Here is a 21,164-nt window from a genome sequence, read left to right as displayed (position 1 = left end):
CTATTATTATTAATACCATTAATTTATTAATACCACTAGTAATCATATAATTTTTCATTACTTATTATCACAAAGTAAAGCTACTCCACGTAAAATCCAATGTTCAGGGGGTTTGTTGGTCTGCAGCCAAAGTGGTGTAACCAAGAGATTATAAGTTCTTTGTGGCTTCTTATACAGAGGACACTGTTAAATATTATATTAAAATATACACATAACTGTACTAACTTATTTAAAACTATATACTTTTTATTATTATTGCTATAAAAATATTTTTTCCATCATTATATTTATGAAGAGTTTTGCAAAATATATACTAACTTCATATAATTTGGGATCTTTGTCTGGTTTATTATAAAGGGCAAAAATATAAACAACTGGCATATTCACATAGAGAACTTTATTTGCTGATTCACAAAGCATATTATTTCTTCTATCCCATCCAGCACCTTCTAAAATTAGTCCGATAACATACACACCTTCCTAGAAGAGAACAGAAAAATATATATATATTCTTACAAATATTTAGAATGTGAAACCTACATCTGGTGGAGATTTAATATCTTCGGCATAATAACGCATAATAGAATTATGCAGAGTTACATTATCTAATGCCCAACCCTCGTGACCACGTGTTACTTCTTGCCTCATAGCCGTCAAGAATCCTATAAAAACAATTAGAAATATATCATTACTTCATCCATAATTACCATTACATATTTAATTTAAATAAACCTCTATACCTTGAGGATTAAAAAATCCGGTCATCCAAAATCTCATAGGTCTACCAGTAAATAACCAAGTAGAAAATTGTTGATTTCGTTCCAATAATTCTGTGAACCAAAAGCCAAGCGTCGAAGATTCCCATGATCGAACTCTCCAAATATCAGGTATTCTTGCATCGTATATATTATCGAAAGTATCTCTTAATTGCTGTGTGGATTTGTATTCATTTATTCATTTATTTTCATTATATTGTATAAGAATAAAATATATATATTACAAATTTTACCTCATTCATAATTATCACACCTTCTATAGCTAACAATAGATCATTTAGCATAGTGATTAACAATACAATGACAACATTTATTCTATCTATCTCTTGTTTCAAAAAGATGTTCATAGGTTGAGTTATACCCATTATATTTAGTCTTTAAAAATCATAAAACATAATTTAATATATAGGAGAAAAATATTACTTCACAATATTAATAGAAAAATATGACTTAGCAAACCTTTCCTTAACTACAAAAAAATCATATGGTGTTGGTAATTTATCCAACATATCTTTTGCTTGTCTAGTTACAACCATTTCTCGAGATTCACCACTACCCACGCCAGCTTCTTTTGGTTGAATGGATATTATAGTATTTAACACAGCTTGTGTAGTATTACTTTGATATCTATTTTAAGACAAATATATTTATATAAAAATAAGCTTTTTTATCTATATATTAAAATTATAATCAATTACTAACGTAATATCTGCATTTGAGTGAAGTCCATAAACTTGTGGAGGATCTATTGATACCATAGAGTCTATTACCTTTAAATATTCAGCAATATTGTTGTAGTTTAATACTGGATAACCTTTATAAAATTCAAAATCTTCATTAAAGAGTGCATCTGAAAACCACACTTTTGCAAATGTATTCAATAACCGTTTATCATAATCATCTGTGACTCGACCTCCGTATTGTACTTCGCCTATCATATACCTGCGAAAAGCATAAAATATTATTATTACATATTATAACTTGTTAAAATTTTGTAAATATACCTAACGGTTTGCCAGCTTATACCACGTTTAGGATCAAAATCATTCAAATGATTGTTCATGAACATACAAGATGCTAACCAATCAGCAGTATTGAATTCATAAGGTATATTCCATCCAAGTGGGCCGAACTTACGTCTTTCTTGTACTACAGTATGCAAAAATGACACTGCATATATTAACGGTATGTATTGAGGAACATCACATTGATCTAACATTATTTGATTCATTCCACTGTATGTAGCTGTTAAACCTGCTTTTACTCCTATAATAAAAAGTAATTAAATAATTAAAATATTGTTAATAGGATAAAAAGGATAACAAACCTTGTGGCGGCTCATATGTAAACTTGATAGACATTTGTAAAAGAGAAATAGGGAAATTTGGATGTGGTTCTGTTGTAATCCATATACGAAAGTCAGGATGAGGAGATTGCATTTCCAAAATAAAAGTAACCATTTCGTTCATATAATCTAGACCTAAATGACAATTTTGACAGAGTACCCAAAAACCCTAAAAAGTTGAATTAAATAAAATGATACTTCAGGAAATAATTAATAAATAAAATACTTTTAAAACATTTAACGAACATCGGTTACAGCGCTATTGAGCAATTTTCGAGCATGCACTTCTTGACCTTGTCCCATCGAAATACTTTTGCATAAAATTTCCATATTTTTTGCTAATTGTTCAATACTTGGGCTAGGATCTGATCCCATACTCAGGAAACAGACCATGGGTGTATCAGGTCGTGATTCACTATGCATTACATCCAAAAGTGTAATAACTGCTTCTGCATATCGCATACCTAAAGAACTTGCTATATATTTACGAGATTGTGAAAGAGTTCGATCCATGCACCATGCTCTGAAAAGAATTTCTTTTTTAGAGAGATTATATAAATTTTTTTTTTTTTTAATTATACATATAATATTATAGAAGTTCATAAATATAAAAACCTTATAATAAGTAAGCGGCGGAACGTGTCTAAATTATTATAACCATCCGGTATAATTTCTTCTTCTGGAGTATCTTTATCAAACCAAACCTTCCAAAGTTTTTCAGAAGCTGGCACTTGTGTTAATATATACTGAAACTGTCTCAAATCTGATAGTGCAACTAAATGTAGCCATGTTACGTCTGTAATCCACTTGCAAGGTTTTGGTTGAACAGTCTTTAAATCTAAAGCTGCACCACCCTTAATAAAGAATTCAAATTCTTCATGAGATATATTTCCACGTTGAAGATCAATTTTCAATGTCATTAATAAACTGAACATATATTTGTGTATTTCATATAAACCCCGAGCTTTGTATTTAAACACTTCATATGTTAGATATTCTATAACATGATGAATTCTTTTATGAATAACAGGACTCTTTTCAGATCTGAAACATATTGCACATTTTTACTGTTAATATATCTTGCATCCTTATACATCGTATGATATATAAATGAAACTAACCGTGCCATTGAAATATCAAAACGTTCCAAGAACTGTACGAGAGATGTTTGATACATAGAATTAACATGTGCCATATCACAGATTAAAAAGTATAAAACACTTCCTCGAGTAGCAATCGGTCTGTACTCTTCACGAGCTGCATCTATTTTAATTTCTGTTTCTCTTGCAATATTTAATTTCTCATTGACTTCTGCAGCAGTTTGTTTTGTTGTATTTAATACCGTCATTAACTCTACATCTTCGATCAAGGGACCCTTTTAATATACTCATATTTATTTTAATATTTATTTATTATAACATGTAAGCATAAAAATAAATAATGACAAATAAATGCACCTGAACTGTTGTTAATTTATGTAAAAGATTTGCTTCCAATTCTTTAATATTTCTTCTATTAGCAGTTACATCTGCAATTAGCTGTACTCTTTCAGTCTCTAATTCTTCCTCTTCCGTTAAAATAACTCTTCCTAATAATTGATCTTCCAAACCTGTTAAGATTATATAATTATTACTCTAAATACAGATAAATGACAATTGTAAAGATCTGCCAATATACATAATAATAAAACTTGTACCTTTCATTGTTACAGTAAAATCGATTACTGAAACACGTGCAAATACTTCTGGATTATATGAAGGATTTGGGAACTTTGTTGTAATGTAAAGTCTAAAATCTTTGCTAATATCTACTTCCTTATCACCTAATTTAACCTAAAATAAGACAAGAATAAAAAAATACTGAAGTATTAAAATATTTAAAGAAAAATATAATCATTTTATTACTTTATATGTAGTTCCTATCTTTATAAAATTTTTTTCCAGTAAGTTGTCTAAGACAGGATCTAATTCTTCTGCTACATCCTCAATAAGTAATGGCCGTCCAAGGGACACAGAATCTTCTAAATGGTTTCTGAAGTATTTATGAGATAAGAGTGTTATCTACAATGAAAAATGCATTGTTTAATAATAAGAAAAATTTATATAAACTTTTATTTTGTATATGTGCATATATATTTAAATAATTATAACAATACTCACTTGTAACTCAAAATCCTTTTCTTTATTTTTAATCCATGTTTTACCTTGTAACTGTGGATCAATTAAAAGTGGATATCTAATTGCTTTTGTCACAATTATACCATTTTGAATAGATAATTCATCAGTGGGTAAACCTTGCAAATTCCATTCTCCTATCTATATGAAATAACATTTAGTATTAATATTATATGCATTCAAATTAAACGTAATAACAAATATAATATAAATAAACGAATCCTACCGTTGCTGTATCAGTCAACACATCAACAATGTTTATAGTCTTAGAACATGGAATGTCCTTATCCCGAAGAAAATCAAACCACTTTCGCTGTAGTAAAACACGAATTTCTTGATTAAATGGACCACAATAGGAAAGAAATCCAGTTAATATTACAACATCTCCAACGAGTCGTTCGATTTCTGATTTAAACAAAGCTACTTGTTCCGTCCATCGTACTCTTTCACCAGACAATCCATCAATCATAGCAGTTGCTGTATCAGTTTTTGCTTGATATGCTTCAGCTTGATCAACTATTATCTGAAAAAGAATAAACAATAGACATGTGTAATATAGATTTAACGCTACAGACAGCATATATTAGCATTGTGTTTACCTGTCTTTCTTGCATCACAGCATCATATTCTTTCTGCACTTGTCTTAAGTCTTCATCTTTTTCTTTTAATAAAGCTTCTGCTTGACGTAAATTTCGATTAGCTCTTTCATACTTTCCTTCTTGTATGGCTAAATTTGCCTTTAATGGAAGTACATCTTTATTTATTCCATAAAAAGCTACCATTGCAATAGTCCATTGTATTAGACCAGCTACATTACCACAGGCCTGCTTTGCAGCTTCATATGTATATAAAGGGTAATTTAAATATGGATACATTAAATCTACAATTTCTCCATTAATATTATCTTTAGGAAATTGTTGCAAGTTGTATAAAAATCTAGTATCAGTCATAACCTATATAAATAAATTTTAAGATAACAACATTATATACATATAATTACATATCATAATTATCAATTATGTACTTTAAAAGCTTCAGTCCAAGAGGCTACTAAAAATTGACGTTCTGGATCTGGCTTAACATGTTCTAATTTTTTTCCAAATAATATCAACACACAATCCATAATCAAAGTAATTAAATAGGGCGGTTTGGCTAATTTACGTACAGTGGCAATATCGGATGCTTTTATAGTCTAAAAATATATTTTTTGTTATTATTTAAATGTTATAATTGAAATAATGATTAACTGCAATAACTTGATATTTTGAATACCTGCAATGCAGCTTCAGCTTCTAATAATGCTGGTTCTGCAGCTTTCAATTTTTTTTCTGCTACTAATTTATCTGCAGCAATCACCTTCAATAGTGCTTCAGCTTGATTTTTTGTTATCTGTACTGTTGCTTTAACTGTTTCTGCTTCACTTTTCTTCTCATTAACAGTGATTACTATCTACAAAATAGTGTGTAACTTTTAATGATTATAAGAAATAAAAGTAGTTTTCTGATAAAAATACATAAAAATACATACAGCTTCCACTTGAATATTTTTTTGAGCGATTTCTTGTAGATTTTTCTCTAATATTTTACGTAATTCATCAACTTGTATAGCAGCATCAACTAACTTGCTTAAACCATTACTCATACGAACGGCAAGCATATTAATATTATTCAAATTTTGTTCATAAATCTCTTTATAACCAGTAAGAAATACTAGAAATGACTTTGGTGTGACGTATGTTTGCCGTCGAAACCTTTTTGATATCACAACTGAAGTAATTATTAGGTACAATCAAAGTGAATAATAAATAAATAATAAATTGTAAATTTGTTATTACCTATTGAAATATTCTATACAAATATCATTAACATCATCTTGAATATCACCCATTACTTGAATTAATTGTTGCTTTACTTCAGAAGTACACTGAATTTCGAACGGATTCAAAACATGTTCACCTACTTGATATAATGCATCTTTTGGCCATTTACTAAACCAATTCATTGTACAACCAGATATGAGTGCAGGAAATTTCAATGCACGTAATCTAAATTTTTCTCCAACCTATATAATACAGAAACAAAATTATAATTTTGTAAAAAAAAAATTATGCTTCATTATATTAAAAAATGTACAATATTAAATTATACAATATTATATTAAATATTGGGTTAAAAATTAAATGAAAAAAAGTTAATAGCGCAAATATGAAATCTTACTGGTGAAAAACATAAAACTATGTGCAGATTATCTCGTGCTCGTGTTATAAAATAATCATGAAGATTATCCTGTAGTGGAGGTCTTTTAGGATCATCTTTTCTCATAAGTGGTGTTACTATTGTATAAATATCATCTAATTCATCTTTAGGAAATAAACCGGCAATCTCGCCTACACTTAATATATTATTTATATACTCCAGAAAAGCTTCATCTTTGATCTCATTATCAGTAAATATAAATGTCAATCCTTTGCTAACAGTACCAGCTTCACGATACAATTTTTTTAAGTCGTCCATTAAACTTGCCACATTATAGATTCTAGAAATATTGTGTTTTTTATTGATCATTTATTATATAATTAATAAAAAGACAGTGATTATAAATTAGAGAATACTAACCTAGATAAAGTTATTTGAAAAAATGTGAAACCTGCAATGAAGGAAGCTAATCTTGTTAAACTTTGTTTACCAGATCCTCCAACACCTACTAACATTGCATGACTCCTTGGTGATCCAAGTATTCTTGATATCCGTATTAAATGTACAAGAGCATCATGGAATAAAACTAAATCAAGATGTATTCCACGTATATATTCATTAAACTGTTCCATATTTTGCTTAACTCTTTTTATAACTACTTTATAGCTAAAAATAAATGAATACATCTAAATTAAAATTCATCTTAAATATAGAACATAGCCCTTACTCTGTATAAATAAATATACTTATGCACCTTGGTATCTCCTCATAAATTTTTGGTGCTTCAAAGACAAAATCCTCTGGTTCATCTCCTGTTGGTTCTGGAGGATCGCGTAAAAAATTAACAAAATATGTTTCTACATCTTCATAATATCGAAATTCTGTATCCAAAATTTCTTCTGCAGTTTGCTTTAATGCATTATGAAACCATTTATTATCTTCAGCAGTTATAAATCTATCAGATATTACACGAGAGCATTCGTGATCCCAAAGTTTTAATAACGTTGTAATAGTTTCACATTCGGCTCTTTCAATTTTAAGAATACCTTCCCAAATACGTGACAAATCTCTTAAATTAAAAACATAATGAAATTTTGCTGGTGTGGGCAACATTTTCATTTTGGTTTTTTGCCATAAGATTCGTGTTAAAGGTACTAATTTTGGTATAAAATTTACTATAATTTCAGAAAATCTAGTCAAGCAAAAGTATCCTTGGCCAATTTTACCTGAATAAAAACAATAAATATTAAATATATGTAAGAGAGAAAAAGATGATGAATATATATAACATGTAATTATATTTTAAATAATAAAATAAACATAAAACTTACCAAAAATAGCATCCATAGATTTATTAGATGGTAATGTACAATTAAAAATATTAAATTGTCGCTTTAACCTTGGTGGTATATCGTTTCTACCACCTCCTGGATGAATCATAGCAGCAAGTATCATAATATCTTGTAATGTACTAAAGTCACCAGGTTTGTCCAATGAATAAAATCCTTTGTATTCCATTAATTGACGAACAACTTCATTTGTTATTTGATCACCCCATTCATTTATTTCAGGCATATTTATATCATCTATGAAAACTGTAAGTTTTCGTCCACTAGGAGGTCCGTAAGTATTTCCAACGCGTTTTTCAACATAACTTTCAAATACACGCTACGGGAATATATTTATTCGTATTTGCATGTAAATATTATTAATATTTATGTTTAGTATTTTTGTTGTAATTACCTGAACCATATTGGGTGTAGAAGCCGATGAAAAATTAAAGGATCTTTGAAGATGATATTCAGAATCAAAATTGGACATATAACTTTTAATCATAACTGTTTTTGCAGTACCTTGCTCTCCTATATACAATATAATATTTTATTAATTATATTTATTTTATAAAAGATATGTAAAAAAAATATAAACACACTTATTAATAAAAATATATTATTTTACCAATTAGAAGAACTGCTTTCTCTTGTTTTGCTATTACATCAATTAAAAATAATGTTCTTGTATTATCTACATTAGGAACTAATATTTTATAATATTTCAAAACATGATCTGAAGGATACTCAAATTCTGGTACCATATCATTCCAATGTATCCAAGATCCTTGATCGGATACTAAATATTCAAAAATTGTTTCATCCTCCTACAATATGTTAATATAAATGTATTATGTAATAAATGGAAATAATAATATTTATATTAACTTCTACAGTTGGCCAATGACAATGCGATTTATGAGCTAAAAGAAACTCTTGTAAAGCATAACGTGCATCAAGTTCTAACACTGCTCCTAAACTCCACATAATAGAAAATAAGAATAATTTTTCTATATGGATGTTATTTAACACTTCTGAAAATTATAAAACATAAAAAAATAAACGTCAAATATGAGAGTATTATTACATAACACTTATTCTTGTGTGAACTTACTATCACTGTTTGTAAGCAAGCCATTTAATAGATCAGTAGTTTGACGTATATAAAGTGCTTCCAAAAGCGTCATCTTTGCCTGAAGCTTTGTTAAGACAAATACAAGAGCATCATCATATATTTTACGAAATAGTGTACGTAATATGTCCACTTCTTGATTTGGACGCGTCTTTAGCCAGGCCTAAAGATATTAATAATTCACAATATGCAAAATCTTGAATTCCAAATAAAAGTCACCTCTAATATGTTATGCCATTTTAATACAGAAGAACTAATGAAGACCATTCCCATGCGTGATATCGTTGCTGGTGATGCATTATCAACATTATCTGGCTCAAATACTAATTTACTAGTTGAAGACATAATTATTCGATCTCCATTTGCTAAAGTTAAGGTTTTATTATCATCTAATACTGAATTTAAATTTTCGATCCATACTGCATCAACTGGTCCGTCTAATACAATCCATAAATGTTCAGTTTTTTTCATTTGAACAGATCTTCTCCATAATGTCGAAAATATACCATCTGTCCAATCATTTGTTGCAACATCCAATTTACCAAACATTTGTGATGCTGTTATAGCCTGAAGTAAATAATAAATCACATATCTCTTTTTAGATTTATAAAAAGTAATAATGTTAATACAGTATGTATTATACATACTTTAGGGTTCATTCTAACTTCTTTATGAAATATACCCATTTGTGTTAGAGCTTTCATTAATGCCCACATACATCGAGTTTTTCCAGTTCCTGTAGGACCAAGCACCATCAGACCATGACGAACTAAAGATGTTTCATAGAGCTAAATTATATATATTAATATAGTTAATAAATATTCATTTATTAAATGTTAATAATTAACATTTTAGCTACAATAATAGCTTTCTTACTTGAATAGTTTTTAAATTCCATTCAGGATGATTCATTATTCCTAAATCAACTGTAGCATCTTCTATTCCTTTCTGTAATTCTTTATATGTTTGTGTCGTTAATTTGATCCCTGGAAACATATCTTCAATGAGTGATATAAACAGAGGTTCATCTTCATCTACTAATTTCGATAAGTTCATATCTCTGAAAAAATATAATATTATTAATATAAGTATGTTTATTATATTTGAGATAATTTATATCACATCTGTAATAAATTGATTATACCGAAGTACTCTCATTAGCGTTGTTTCCTCTGATTCATTAGGACGTGCACGCTTTTGTGCACCAAGTGTTCGTAAACACGATAAAATATTTCGTAAACCAAAATCATAATGCACTTGTTTACTAAGCTGCTCTTCACACAAAGCATATAGTGTAAAAAATTTCCGTGCTAACATGATATTCTGTAAAAAGCCACAGGCTGCCAGTTTGACGCGCATAATTATCTAAAAAGGATAAAATTGAAATATAAGATATTAAAATTAATAAAATTTCTGCGTAAACTCTAATAAAAAAGTACTTGTCTATCTGGGACCATCATAGCTACACTTCTAAATTGTATTTTTAAATTCTCTGGTAATTCTTGTCGCCCAGCATAGCCTGGATTCATTGTAATAAATATTCCAACTTCGTAATTAAGTTTATATGTGTCACCATCACTGTAAATAATGTTAAGATCAAGGTTTGATTTAAGAATGATTAAATATTATTTTAATGTTACCTAAAAAGAAAATGTGTTTTTCTTTCTTTCCTTGCATTAAGCACAATTGCTATTTGTTGAGCAGCAACAGAAAGTACAGGTAATTCTATCCGATTGAATTCATCAAAACAACCCCAAATACCTGCTTGTGCCAATCCTTTAAATATTCTACCTAAACCACGAAAATCCATTTGATCAGAACAATTAAATACGACAACGTATTTTCCTAATGCTTTTCCCATATCTTTTGTAGTTTCTGTTTTTCCAGTACCAGCAGGACCTGCTGGTGCACCACCAAAATTCATACCTATATAAATAATAAATAAGCATAATAATAGCATATAATATATTATCACTATAAACTTATATTTTTTCAATGTTTACCAACGGCTTGTGAAAGTGTTATATAACATCTATCTGTGAGAGGTGTAATAACGAGTCTCTCACTACAGCCCAAAAATTCATTTTGATAGATAAATTCTACATCTGTAATTCTAATCAGAATTTGTTCCTTATCATCATTATAATAGAATCTACTTTGCTTCAGCCACTCAAAATCTTGTACATTTCGAATTTTTAAATGATATAACTCATCAAATATATCTCTGCAATATTTTGTATTTTTTATTTAAAATAAATATAATTATTATACATTAAAAATGTATTAAAGTATAAATTTTATATTTTACAATAAAATATTATATATATTTTCCTATAAAACTATTTGTTTCTTACCTTTGATGTACATGAATTGTAATTAAAGCTTCATATTTTTTTCTAGCATATGATGTAAGATCCTTCACAGTTACTTCTATTAGAGCATTTAATAAATCCAAAAACCACTCGTTAGTTTTACGCATGATGGTTTTATCTCGTCTTGATGCATTCATTGCCGCTTCAGCATCACGAGTCCATATAACTTGAATTGCAAGCAATGCAACCTAATCGAATTTCATGTATTAGTAAAAAATATATCCATATTTAATAATATTTTATAAAACTTCTTACTTGCAATACAGAATTATCTATCAATGATATTATATCAAAATCAGGAGTATTTAACAAACTCATTCCTTGTGCAATTACAGCAGCAACAGACAATTGATGTACAGATAGTAACATATTTAACCAATTTTCTACACCACCTAAACATACAACTACTTTTTCAAGTACGATTTTCTCTTTTTCACGAGAATACATTGCTATAATATTTTCATATTCCTTTTCAGAAAATTCCAACTAGTGAAAATAAAGATATATTTAATAAATAAAATTCATTATATATTATAAAAATTTAATTACCTTCCCAATATTATCAAAGAAACCATCTAAATAATTTTGTATAGCATGACAATCAGCAGCTTGTCCAAGAATTTCCAATAATGTTGGATCAGATATGAAACAAAATCTTGGAAATATAACACGTTTTGTTTCCAGATACCTGTTTGAATAACCAATTTTAATATTAAATCAAATAATTGTTATGTTTGTAGCATATGTTTTAATTCTATTAACTCACCCACTAAGAGATTTCTGACAAGATTCTAACTGTTCTAACAAATAAGGTAAGAGTTGACCCATAGTTTCATCTTCTGTACACGTTTCCACTGCATTTAGTTTATCATGTGCACGATTCATAACTTTAACCCATGACTTATCAATTGACTATTTCGATAAATGTGAATATTTTAATACTACTATACTATCATATGCATTAATAAATAAAATATTTAATTATTATGATATTTTATATTTTTATAAATTATTTATCTTTTTTTTAATTATACTTATTTTGTTATTTTATTTTACATTAAAGCGTTTTGCTTCAGCTGGAAGTTGCTTTGATATATCACCACCGATGAATACAGCTTCTAAATAGGCCCATAAATTTTGTACGATTAACCAAGTCGATAATATTTCTGATGTATTACTTAATTTCTTTTGCCATAATTGAATATCTTTCTTGAAATATGTATTGTATCTATAAAATATATTATATATAATTATCTTCTATTTAATACAAATATAATGAAATTTATACCGGTTTGCCATTAAAGAACTGATCACCATCAAACTATCTTCAAGTTGAGATATTATTTCAGCTGTTTCAACTCCTTTAAGCAATAACTCTCCTCTTTGTTTAAAATGAGAAAACTGTAAATTTACAACAGCCCAATCAGCAATCACTTGTTTTAGTTTACGTTCTATGTCTGTTTCTTTTACTGCACTAATACATATGTCCTGAATAATATTAAAAGCATAATATATATGATAATGATATTAATCATAAATACTGAATAAATTATAAAATTAATTTAAATGTATTGTGTAAAATATACCTCAACGTCATCTTTATATTTTAATAAAGGTGCTTCTAGAGCATTTGCTAATGTAAATGTCTCAGATTCTACATCAAAGAAGAAATGACATAACTTGGACATCCGTTCCCAATGCCGAGCTTTCATAGCCTTATTTGCCATCATTTCAAGTAATGGACATGTTTCACTGAAATCATCGATTTTTTTCTTTAAATCAATAAAAGCAGGCCATTCCCTCATAGCTTTAGGTAATCTCCGACACCTAAAATCAAATAATAATAGAAACATTAATTACATTTATCAAATATTTATTAAAAATGAATACTTGTAAATTTTTCTTTTGTTATTCTTTCTTACTTATTTTGAAATTCTGTTAATTCAGCTACAATAGATTCAATGTCAATATCAGACCAAGCTATACTGTAGTAACTATCTATTGTTCGTATAACTTGTGCATATAATGAATATAATTTTTGTAACAAATTAAGTTCTCTTTTTCTGTGTTGTAATTCAGGATACTCTCTTACGGGTATTCCAAACAAAGTTTCACCGCTACTATAAGTTTCATACCTATCCCATAACTCGTCAAAACGTGCTTGAAATGCTACAACTCTATTATCCAATAATATGGATTAAATTATAAAGATAATTTTTACATAAAATAAAATACATAATAACTATAAAATATCAAGCAGCAAACCTTTCACTAGCTTCTGCAGCTGGTATTCCTTCAATCATAGGACCTTCTAATTCAAAGTCCACATCAAATTGTGCAACATCTTCTATAAGAATTGCAACACCTTCTATTAATTCTTTTTTCAATGGCTCTTGCATCTCACATATAGTTTCTTGTACTTTCTTTGCCTATATAGATATTTAATTTTTTATTAATATTATTTTTAATAATAAATTACAAATTACCACACATTTTGCACTAGTTATGTAAATATATGTCTTTTCCAAGTGATCATTTAATCATCTATTTAAACTGTATTTTCATTTTACAATACAGTAATAAAATGTCCAAATTGAATACACCAACAATATGGAAAAAACGTATTTTTATATATTATATTATTGGTGTATTCAATTCTGACATTTTATTACTGTATGGTAAAATGAAAATACAGTTTAAATAGATGATTAAATGATCACTTGGAAAAGACATATATTTACGTAACTGGTGCAAAATGTGTAGTTAATTGTAATTTATTATTAAAAATAATATTAATAAAAAATTAAATATCTACACATTAAATAATATAATAGGTTGTGTACCATATCCAACATATTGTTAAAATTGAAACGTAAACTATCAACTATATCTTGTTCTTCTTTCAATATATCAATATTAAATTGTCCCATCAAAGTATAAGTTTCTTCAATTAAAATCAATTCCATATCAAAAGTTATAAAATCATCTCGTATAATACTCAAACATTTCATGGCAATACGTACATCCTCTAAATCTTTTATTGGTCTAAGAAGAACTTTATTTTTTTCATTAATATATTCACTGATCTTCATCAATTTATTTTTATAATTAATAGACAATGTAGATCCTAGTAATTTTTTCCATGCACTTGCTTCTACTGAAAAGGCAAGCTTCAATTTTCCTATAATTTTAATGAAAATTATAATTAAAATAAAATGTAAATAAATTATCGGTGTAATCATCATACCCATTCTTATTTCTATAGGACCAATAATATGTAAGTCTGGAAGATTGTTAATCTCCATGAGTAAATTCTCATATTCTACAAATTTTTCTTTTATTTCTTGAGTTATGGGTTCGGATTCAACAAATTTTTGTATTATTTGTTCTTTATCCTCATCCCATATGTATGAATATTTTAGATATGACTATTATTTACAAAAAAATAAATTATAATAATTAATTCTGTTATAAAAATAATATCATTTTAAATGTATATTATTTAATAAAATTACATTGCCAAGAGTTGTAATATCATCCTTCAACATTAAAATAATACCTTGTAAACCCATAGTAACTCGAATAATTTCCTTGTGATCAGAAATAATTGAATAATAATTTTTTAAATTTTTAGTAGTACGTTCTATAAGTGAAACAAAACTTAATTTAGCAATATTCCATTTAAAATTTTTATTTGTTTTTCTAAAATATGTTACCATTAAACGACATTTTTTTATCAGGTAAATGATATCGCTGTCCCCATAGAAAAATACTTTTATGAGTATCTATTATACTTATTATAACTTGTTCAAAATTATTTTGCAATTCTTCTATGGATGGTACTGTTACAATATTTGGAATTTGTAAGACAAATTGTGTGAACATGAGTGGGTTACCATTTAATTTGAAATTATTAGGAAGTAAAGAACTGTAGAAAGAGAAAATTAAAGTATTGTAAGCATATAATATTTGATAATTATTATATGACAATTTTTAATAATACCTTGTTGTTTCTACTTTTTTTCTCAATAATTCGAGGGTACTCTTAGTACATTTTATCAAAGCTTCCATCATTTTATTATTAAAATATGCAAACAATTCCATACAATCATTATGTATCTGAGTTATATTAATAATTTTAGAAACAGGGGCGAAACCTAAATATTAGTACTATAAAATATCAAGAACTTTGATTTCTGGTATGCAGAAAACTATATTGAAGCAGAATCGTCTTTATCATTCATTATATGTGATAGATATATGTACCTGTTTCATATGGTCCAGTAATTAATTTTGTAGCGGATCCAACTGGTTTAGTCAATTGTTCAGGATCCATCCAATCATATTTAATATCTTGAAAATTAGGATCCGTAATAAGATCCATAAATTTATTGATTATTTTTATAACAACTTGTTCAGCCATTGATGACTTAACTTCCAAATCATTAGCAACAATATTAATAAAATGTATATTATCTGTTAAAAATTCAGCTGGTGTTTTTGGATAATTATTAATTTTTAATAATGTTGTGCCACTTATTAATTCCAGCATTTCATCTACTCTTGTTTCTTTCATATCTTTTATTTCCTTAACAAAATTGTGTAATTCTAGAAGTTTTACTTTAATATTTTCACAAGTATCTGATATTTTCAAGGATGCCCAAGAAATAACTGATAAACATGGTTGGAAAGCAACTTCAAGATCGACCAATGCAATTTTTATTAAATTCAAGAATATAATTGGTATAGATCGTCTGAAAATCACAATAAAATAACTTTTTATATTGTGAATAATTATGTTACATTAAAATTACATACCTTAATGCATCATTTTCTTCAAGTAAATTTTTGACTTCATTATATGAAGAAAAAATCTTTTCTTTACAAATTGTTATGATTTGTATAAAATCAGGTACTTCCAATCCAAATCTAGACATATGTTCAGATTCTCGTATTACCTCCAAAATAAAACGATCAAAATTTAAACAGTATTTATTTGTTTTTGCATGGCGTACGAACAATGGAGCTGATAAAGCTAATCGAACCTAAATTAAATATTAATTAATAGATGTGCAATAATATATATATTATATATAAACTTGTTATTATTTTATACTTACAATCTCACAAGAGTCATACCATGATTTATGATATATTATTTCATAATGTATAAAAACACTGATTATAGCATTATATAATTTGATACACTTTTGCATGTATTCATGAGTGATAACGCGCTTACGAGTCTTAAATACATTCATTGGTGCTTCAATACGTCTATATAATTGTCGTATCCAAAATATTCTACCAGCAATAGATGGTATATTACGCGGTATCGGTGGAGAAGATCTGTCCTCGTTATATCTATCTCGCATTTCCTCTATTTCATTTTGATATACGTTTGTAAGTTCTAAATATTTCCTATCAATTCTTAAACATTTTAAATTTAATTTCTGAAATCTATATAAATTATAAAATTAAATACAAATTAAACAATGAGCAATACGATTTTGTAAGAGATTAATATTGTAAACTATTACCTCGCTACTATAATCAAAGCTGTTTCAATATTTGTTGTTACAGATACAGTATCATAAAAAAATGTTCTAAGTTCAATTTCAGTTTTTGCTACATCATTCTTAAACTCATCATAATCTGAATTGAAATATGGTTTTCTATGATCTAAAGGATCGTAGTTTTTTGAGGAAATTCTGTTAAAAAAGCTTATAAATTTAGCATTGAATGCATCTATTCCCTCTAGAGTAGAACTTTGGAGAATGGAATATGTTAAAGTAATTTCAAATACATCCATGATCTATAATAAAAATATAATTATTATTAAAATTTATGTCTTATATGTAACACAATCATTTAAGCACTCACTTTTATTAATCTTTTTTTGAAAGTCTTAAATTTTCCAAAAACATACATATCTGATACTTCAAATGGTTTTTCATCAGCACATTCTTTTACTTTTTTACACATTTCATCATAATATTCATAATATTGCGTGTAAAGAGCAATACAATCCTAAGAAATATTATAATAAATAATAAAAACTAATTCTGAAATTAAAAATCATATAAAAATATCTATATAATAAAGATTTATTGAAAGTACTTTTATTCTGGATATTATGCTAGATTTAGAATCATGCCAAATCTGTAGTGTACCATCATATGTTAAATATCCTTTGCAAGCTAATATCATTTGGTTTGTCATCTATAAAATGTAATATAAGCATAAATAGAATATTATACGTAATAGTAATCATTCAATGAATAATTTGAAAAATATTGTGCCTTTACAAATACAGCTGTTATCATTCTTCTTGTATTAAAAAATCTTGATGTAGCATAGATCATACGTACAACATACATAAGTGCAGGTAAATATTTTCCTATTTTAGTTGGATCTAATCTATATAATGGTTTAGTAAATTTTTCTAAAGCATATAAATAAGTTACATTGTCCTGAGCTAATATTTGCACTGTTATAACATGGTTGATCAATTTCTTCCATTTCTATATAATTGCAACACATGATGTATTTTAAATAAAAAATTAATACACAATTAATATATAAAAAAAAAAACATAGTAACATAAGTCAAAATGCTTGTATGAAAGTTTTGAAAATGTTACAAGTAGTGAATATACATACTTTCATCAATTTGGAATTTGAACGAATCAATAATTTAATAAATGCTTGAGTATATGGTGATTTAATACATTCTATAATTGATGAAAAACGGATAAGTAATCGTCTCCAGTAAGCAAGTTCACCTGTAGGTCCAATTACTTCAGTTTCTCTTCGTAATTGTTGACTTTCCACAATTGCCTAATACAAAAAACGAATATAATATTCATGACCTTATAAATATAAATTATAATATAATAAAAATTCTAACTCGTTCCATCGTTTTCATCCAAATTTGAACATTCCTTTCTCCTGTTTCAACAACTTCACGATTTTTTGCATTTAGTTCTACATTTTGTTGTGTTGTTAAATACTTATTATAAAGATCCCAATTAATTTCGAAGTTTACAATACCTTGAAGATCAATATTTATTGCTGTAAATAATGTACAAATAAAATTAAGTATAATTTTATAAAAGCAATAACTTCTATAAATTCTTAGTATTAAATATCCAATTGAATAATTTAAATAATATAAATACCACATACTACTAAGAAATTCGCAGAAATCGCTAAAATCATGTATAAAATTTTTTGCCGTTATGAAACCTCTTTCTGTCTTGGACAATTCACCCCATTGTACATTAGCTTTTATTGCTGGTTCATTTAATCGTGAAATTAAATCTGATATCGCAGCAATAGGACTTTGTGAAGTAAGATCAACTTCTGCATATGCATAATATGTTTCCTGTATAGATTAATAGAGAAATATAAGGACATAACAATATTTGACATATTTCATTCTACATTATAATTAAAAAAATTTGTGAGTAATTACTTTCTCAAGTATAATTAATCAAATAATAAATAAATGAAATTACTAACATCCATCAAGTGTTTTGGTTCAAATTCAATATCTGTTCTTAAGCGATAAACTATTATTGATTTGCCATAAAACTGCTCAGTAGTACCATCAGTTATACAACAACGCAGAATTTGCTTTTCATGTTCATACTGTGGCGTCCATCTACCAGATTCTGAAATAATTGTTTAAAAGATATAATATAGACAGATAATATCATTTTTATATTACTTTTAAATAGTTCAAGAAAATATAGTACCTATTGATGGTGGTGTCATATATTGATAATGTATAATAATAGCTCGCTTTCCACCTTCCTTAAAGAAATTATTAAATGTATTCACATACTCATCTTTGTCAATAATTCCTTCTTCCAAAGTTTCTGGTGCTAAATTTAAAATAAATGCTGCTATTTCCAATACCATTTGATGTGTATTTCTTAAAAGACCATGTCTAAAATTTCTTTGTTCTTTATATTTTGCCTATAAATCCATTAGAAATTCTGCTTCTTTAAAAAAATATTGATGAATTAAAGTAATTCATCTACATATAATAATTTAAACTACACACAAGGCGTTCTTCTATAGTTTCTCCAGGAACTCTTTCTAATGCAACTCTTCTTTTTAATAACTCAGCGATTCGTTGCTGTATCGCCGGCATCGTATAATCTCGCGAAACATTTTGTGTGTTTACGAAAGACATTATTTTAAATAATAAAATATAACAATCTTAAGAATTATTAAAAATAAATTCTTCAATCATATATTTAGCATGAAATAATTCTTCATCATGCATAACAAATGAAACTCAATATTATTGTAATTTTAAAAAAGGCAATTTCATTTCAAAGAAAACCAATGTCTGAGAATAAAATTAAACGAGGAAAATTTTTTTATTGACGTATGTGGTTTCAAAAAAGTAAATATTTGCAAAAGTTCTTTTCATGCATATACAGCAATATTTTCCATAATTCGATTTTGAACCACGTGGATTTTGATTTAATCCAATTAATAATTTTAAAATAAATCTAATAGTCAAATAAAACAAAAAATAATAATAAAATAATTCATAATATATAATAATGTATTAATTATCGTGATTTTCTATAGAAAACTTCATATAATTTACATATATATGTGCGATAATGTAAATAATATTAATCGTATAAAATATATTATATCGAATTACGATAATGATAAACACGTAAATGAAAGATAAACGTAGTTAAAAGATTACAAATGTTCAAAATTTTAATTACATTCTACTTATAAGCATAGCTAATTAAATCTATGATATTATAATATATATGTACATTATATACCAGGAACAAACACACATATTTGCATCATATGACCTTCACTACATGGAAATTGCTGCGCAGAAAGAGTCACAGATTAATAAACAGTTTAAAATTATTTCTTTTCTTTTTTGTACAAAAAATCTAGCAAACCTAATACAATAATAAAATACAAGACGCTTCACGTGTGCATAATAACAAAACTCAAGAATACATAGTTTACATTAAAAAAAAAAATTATTTATATTGTTTTTTTTTTTTAAAGGTATTTCAAATTCCTTGAATAATTTTTCCAAATCAGACTCGTAATGCATTTTTTATTTCAAAATTCATAAATCCACGAAATAACAATAATTTTATAATGATTCTTATCCCTGTTTCATTAGATTTTCAAACATATATTTCAAGAAACTAATAATTATTATTTTGTTCGTATAAGAACGATTAAAAAAATAGATTTATATCTTGAGCTTCTACGAGTTAAAATAATTATTTATTCTTTCGAATTGCTGATGCTGCAACATCAAGCTGCGACAGCAATTATATGGAATCCAACACGAAAGAAGGAACGCATGATATACATCGTATACATATATATACCTATATAAACGTTTATTTGTATGTGTACATAAGTAACTAGGTCATCGAAGAGGACTTTGAGTTAAGAGGAAAACAAGTGAAAGTTCGTCAAGCCATTTTCAAACGAACTCCTGAACACGATAAATTCTTACTTATATTTGATCTTTCTCGTAGGGGATGTATCATTCAATTGATATTCTAATTAATAATATAATTCATTTGGGACAAGAGTCGAACAATTCTTATTTTTAGGCAATCTTTTCTTTTCTTAAGAAGATACCGTAAAAAATATTCGAGATCTCGTTCTATCTTCAATATCATTACAAAATTGATTTTATATTTAAAAAAGGCTAAAATGAGAGGATAAAAATAAATATGGAAGGTCGAACGGATAAATATGAGATACATTATTATTTTCATTTTATTCTAAGAAACGAAAGAAATATACAATGAATATTAAAAA

At 27.0% G+C, this 21,164-nt stretch overlaps 1 protein-coding gene across 1 annotated transcript; it reads right to left on the bottom strand.

The window, feature by feature from the left end:
• LOC124425817 (dynein axonemal heavy chain 8) lies at positions 1 to 21,144 on the bottom strand. The gene is made up of 63 exons (XM_046966739.1): positions 19,396 to 21,144; positions 19,085 to 19,307; positions 18,849 to 19,000; positions 18,513 to 18,711; positions 18,235 to 18,398; positions 17,988 to 18,164; positions 17,446 to 17,547; positions 17,209 to 17,355; positions 16,866 to 17,140; positions 16,446 to 16,785; positions 16,144 to 16,370; positions 15,592 to 16,079; positions 15,329 to 15,482; positions 15,042 to 15,253; positions 14,841 to 14,968; positions 14,573 to 14,753; positions 14,169 to 14,506; positions 13,591 to 13,754; positions 13,248 to 13,502; positions 12,912 to 13,152; positions 12,614 to 12,813; positions 12,382 to 12,553; positions 12,092 to 12,237; positions 11,875 to 12,013; positions 11,581 to 11,811; positions 11,308 to 11,513; positions 10,957 to 11,177; positions 10,594 to 10,879; positions 10,393 to 10,531; positions 10,098 to 10,318; positions 9,830 to 10,013; positions 9,601 to 9,741; positions 9,173 to 9,520; positions 8,936 to 9,116; positions 8,710 to 8,855; positions 8,450 to 8,648; positions 8,234 to 8,352; positions 7,822 to 8,158; positions 7,245 to 7,716; positions 6,911 to 7,156; positions 6,512 to 6,830; positions 6,130 to 6,356; positions 5,823 to 6,045; positions 5,568 to 5,744; positions 5,320 to 5,487; positions 4,895 to 5,248; positions 4,522 to 4,818; positions 4,281 to 4,436; positions 4,026 to 4,181; positions 3,818 to 3,953; positions 3,579 to 3,730; positions 3,243 to 3,496; positions 2,737 to 3,165; positions 2,368 to 2,644; positions 2,104 to 2,290; positions 1,781 to 2,042; positions 1,479 to 1,718; positions 1,236 to 1,403; positions 1,010 to 1,151; positions 741 to 930; positions 541 to 662; positions 319 to 480; positions 1 to 183 (listed from the first exon to the last, which is right to left on the bottom strand). The coding sequence occupies exons 1-63, from the start codon at positions 19,525 to 19,527 to the stop codon at positions 58 to 60; spliced, it is 13,557 nt and encodes a 4,518-aa protein (XP_046822695.1). The 5' UTR covers positions 19,528 to 21,144; the 3' UTR covers positions 1 to 57.
• Positions 21,145 to 21,164: the final 20 nt, after the last annotated feature.

This window comes from Vespa crabro, chromosome 7 (genome assembly GCF_910589235.1).
Source record: "Vespa crabro chromosome 7, iyVesCrab1.2, whole genome shotgun sequence".
Taxonomy (NCBI): domain Eukaryota; kingdom Metazoa; phylum Arthropoda; class Insecta; order Hymenoptera; family Vespidae; genus Vespa; species Vespa crabro.
The sequence above is the reverse complement of the archived record's forward strand: the minus strand, read 5'-3'. Positions and strand labels throughout refer to the sequence as shown.

What these genes read in the sequence shown, in the direction of transcription:
- LOC124425817 (XM_046966739.1), bottom strand. Translation starts at nt 19,527, where the DNA reads ATGTCTTTCGTAAACACACAAAATGTTTCGCGAGATTATACGATGCCG. An exon ending in CTGAAGCAAAACGCTTTAAT is followed by an intron (nt 12,238 to 12,381) that starts GTAAAATAAAAT and finishes TTATCGAAATAG; the next exon opens with TCAATTGATAAGTCATGGGT. An exon ending in TGTCAGAAATCTCTTAGTGG is followed by an intron (nt 12,014 to 12,091) that starts GTGAGTTAATAG and finishes TTATTCAAACAG; the next exon opens with GTATCTGGAAACAAAACGTG.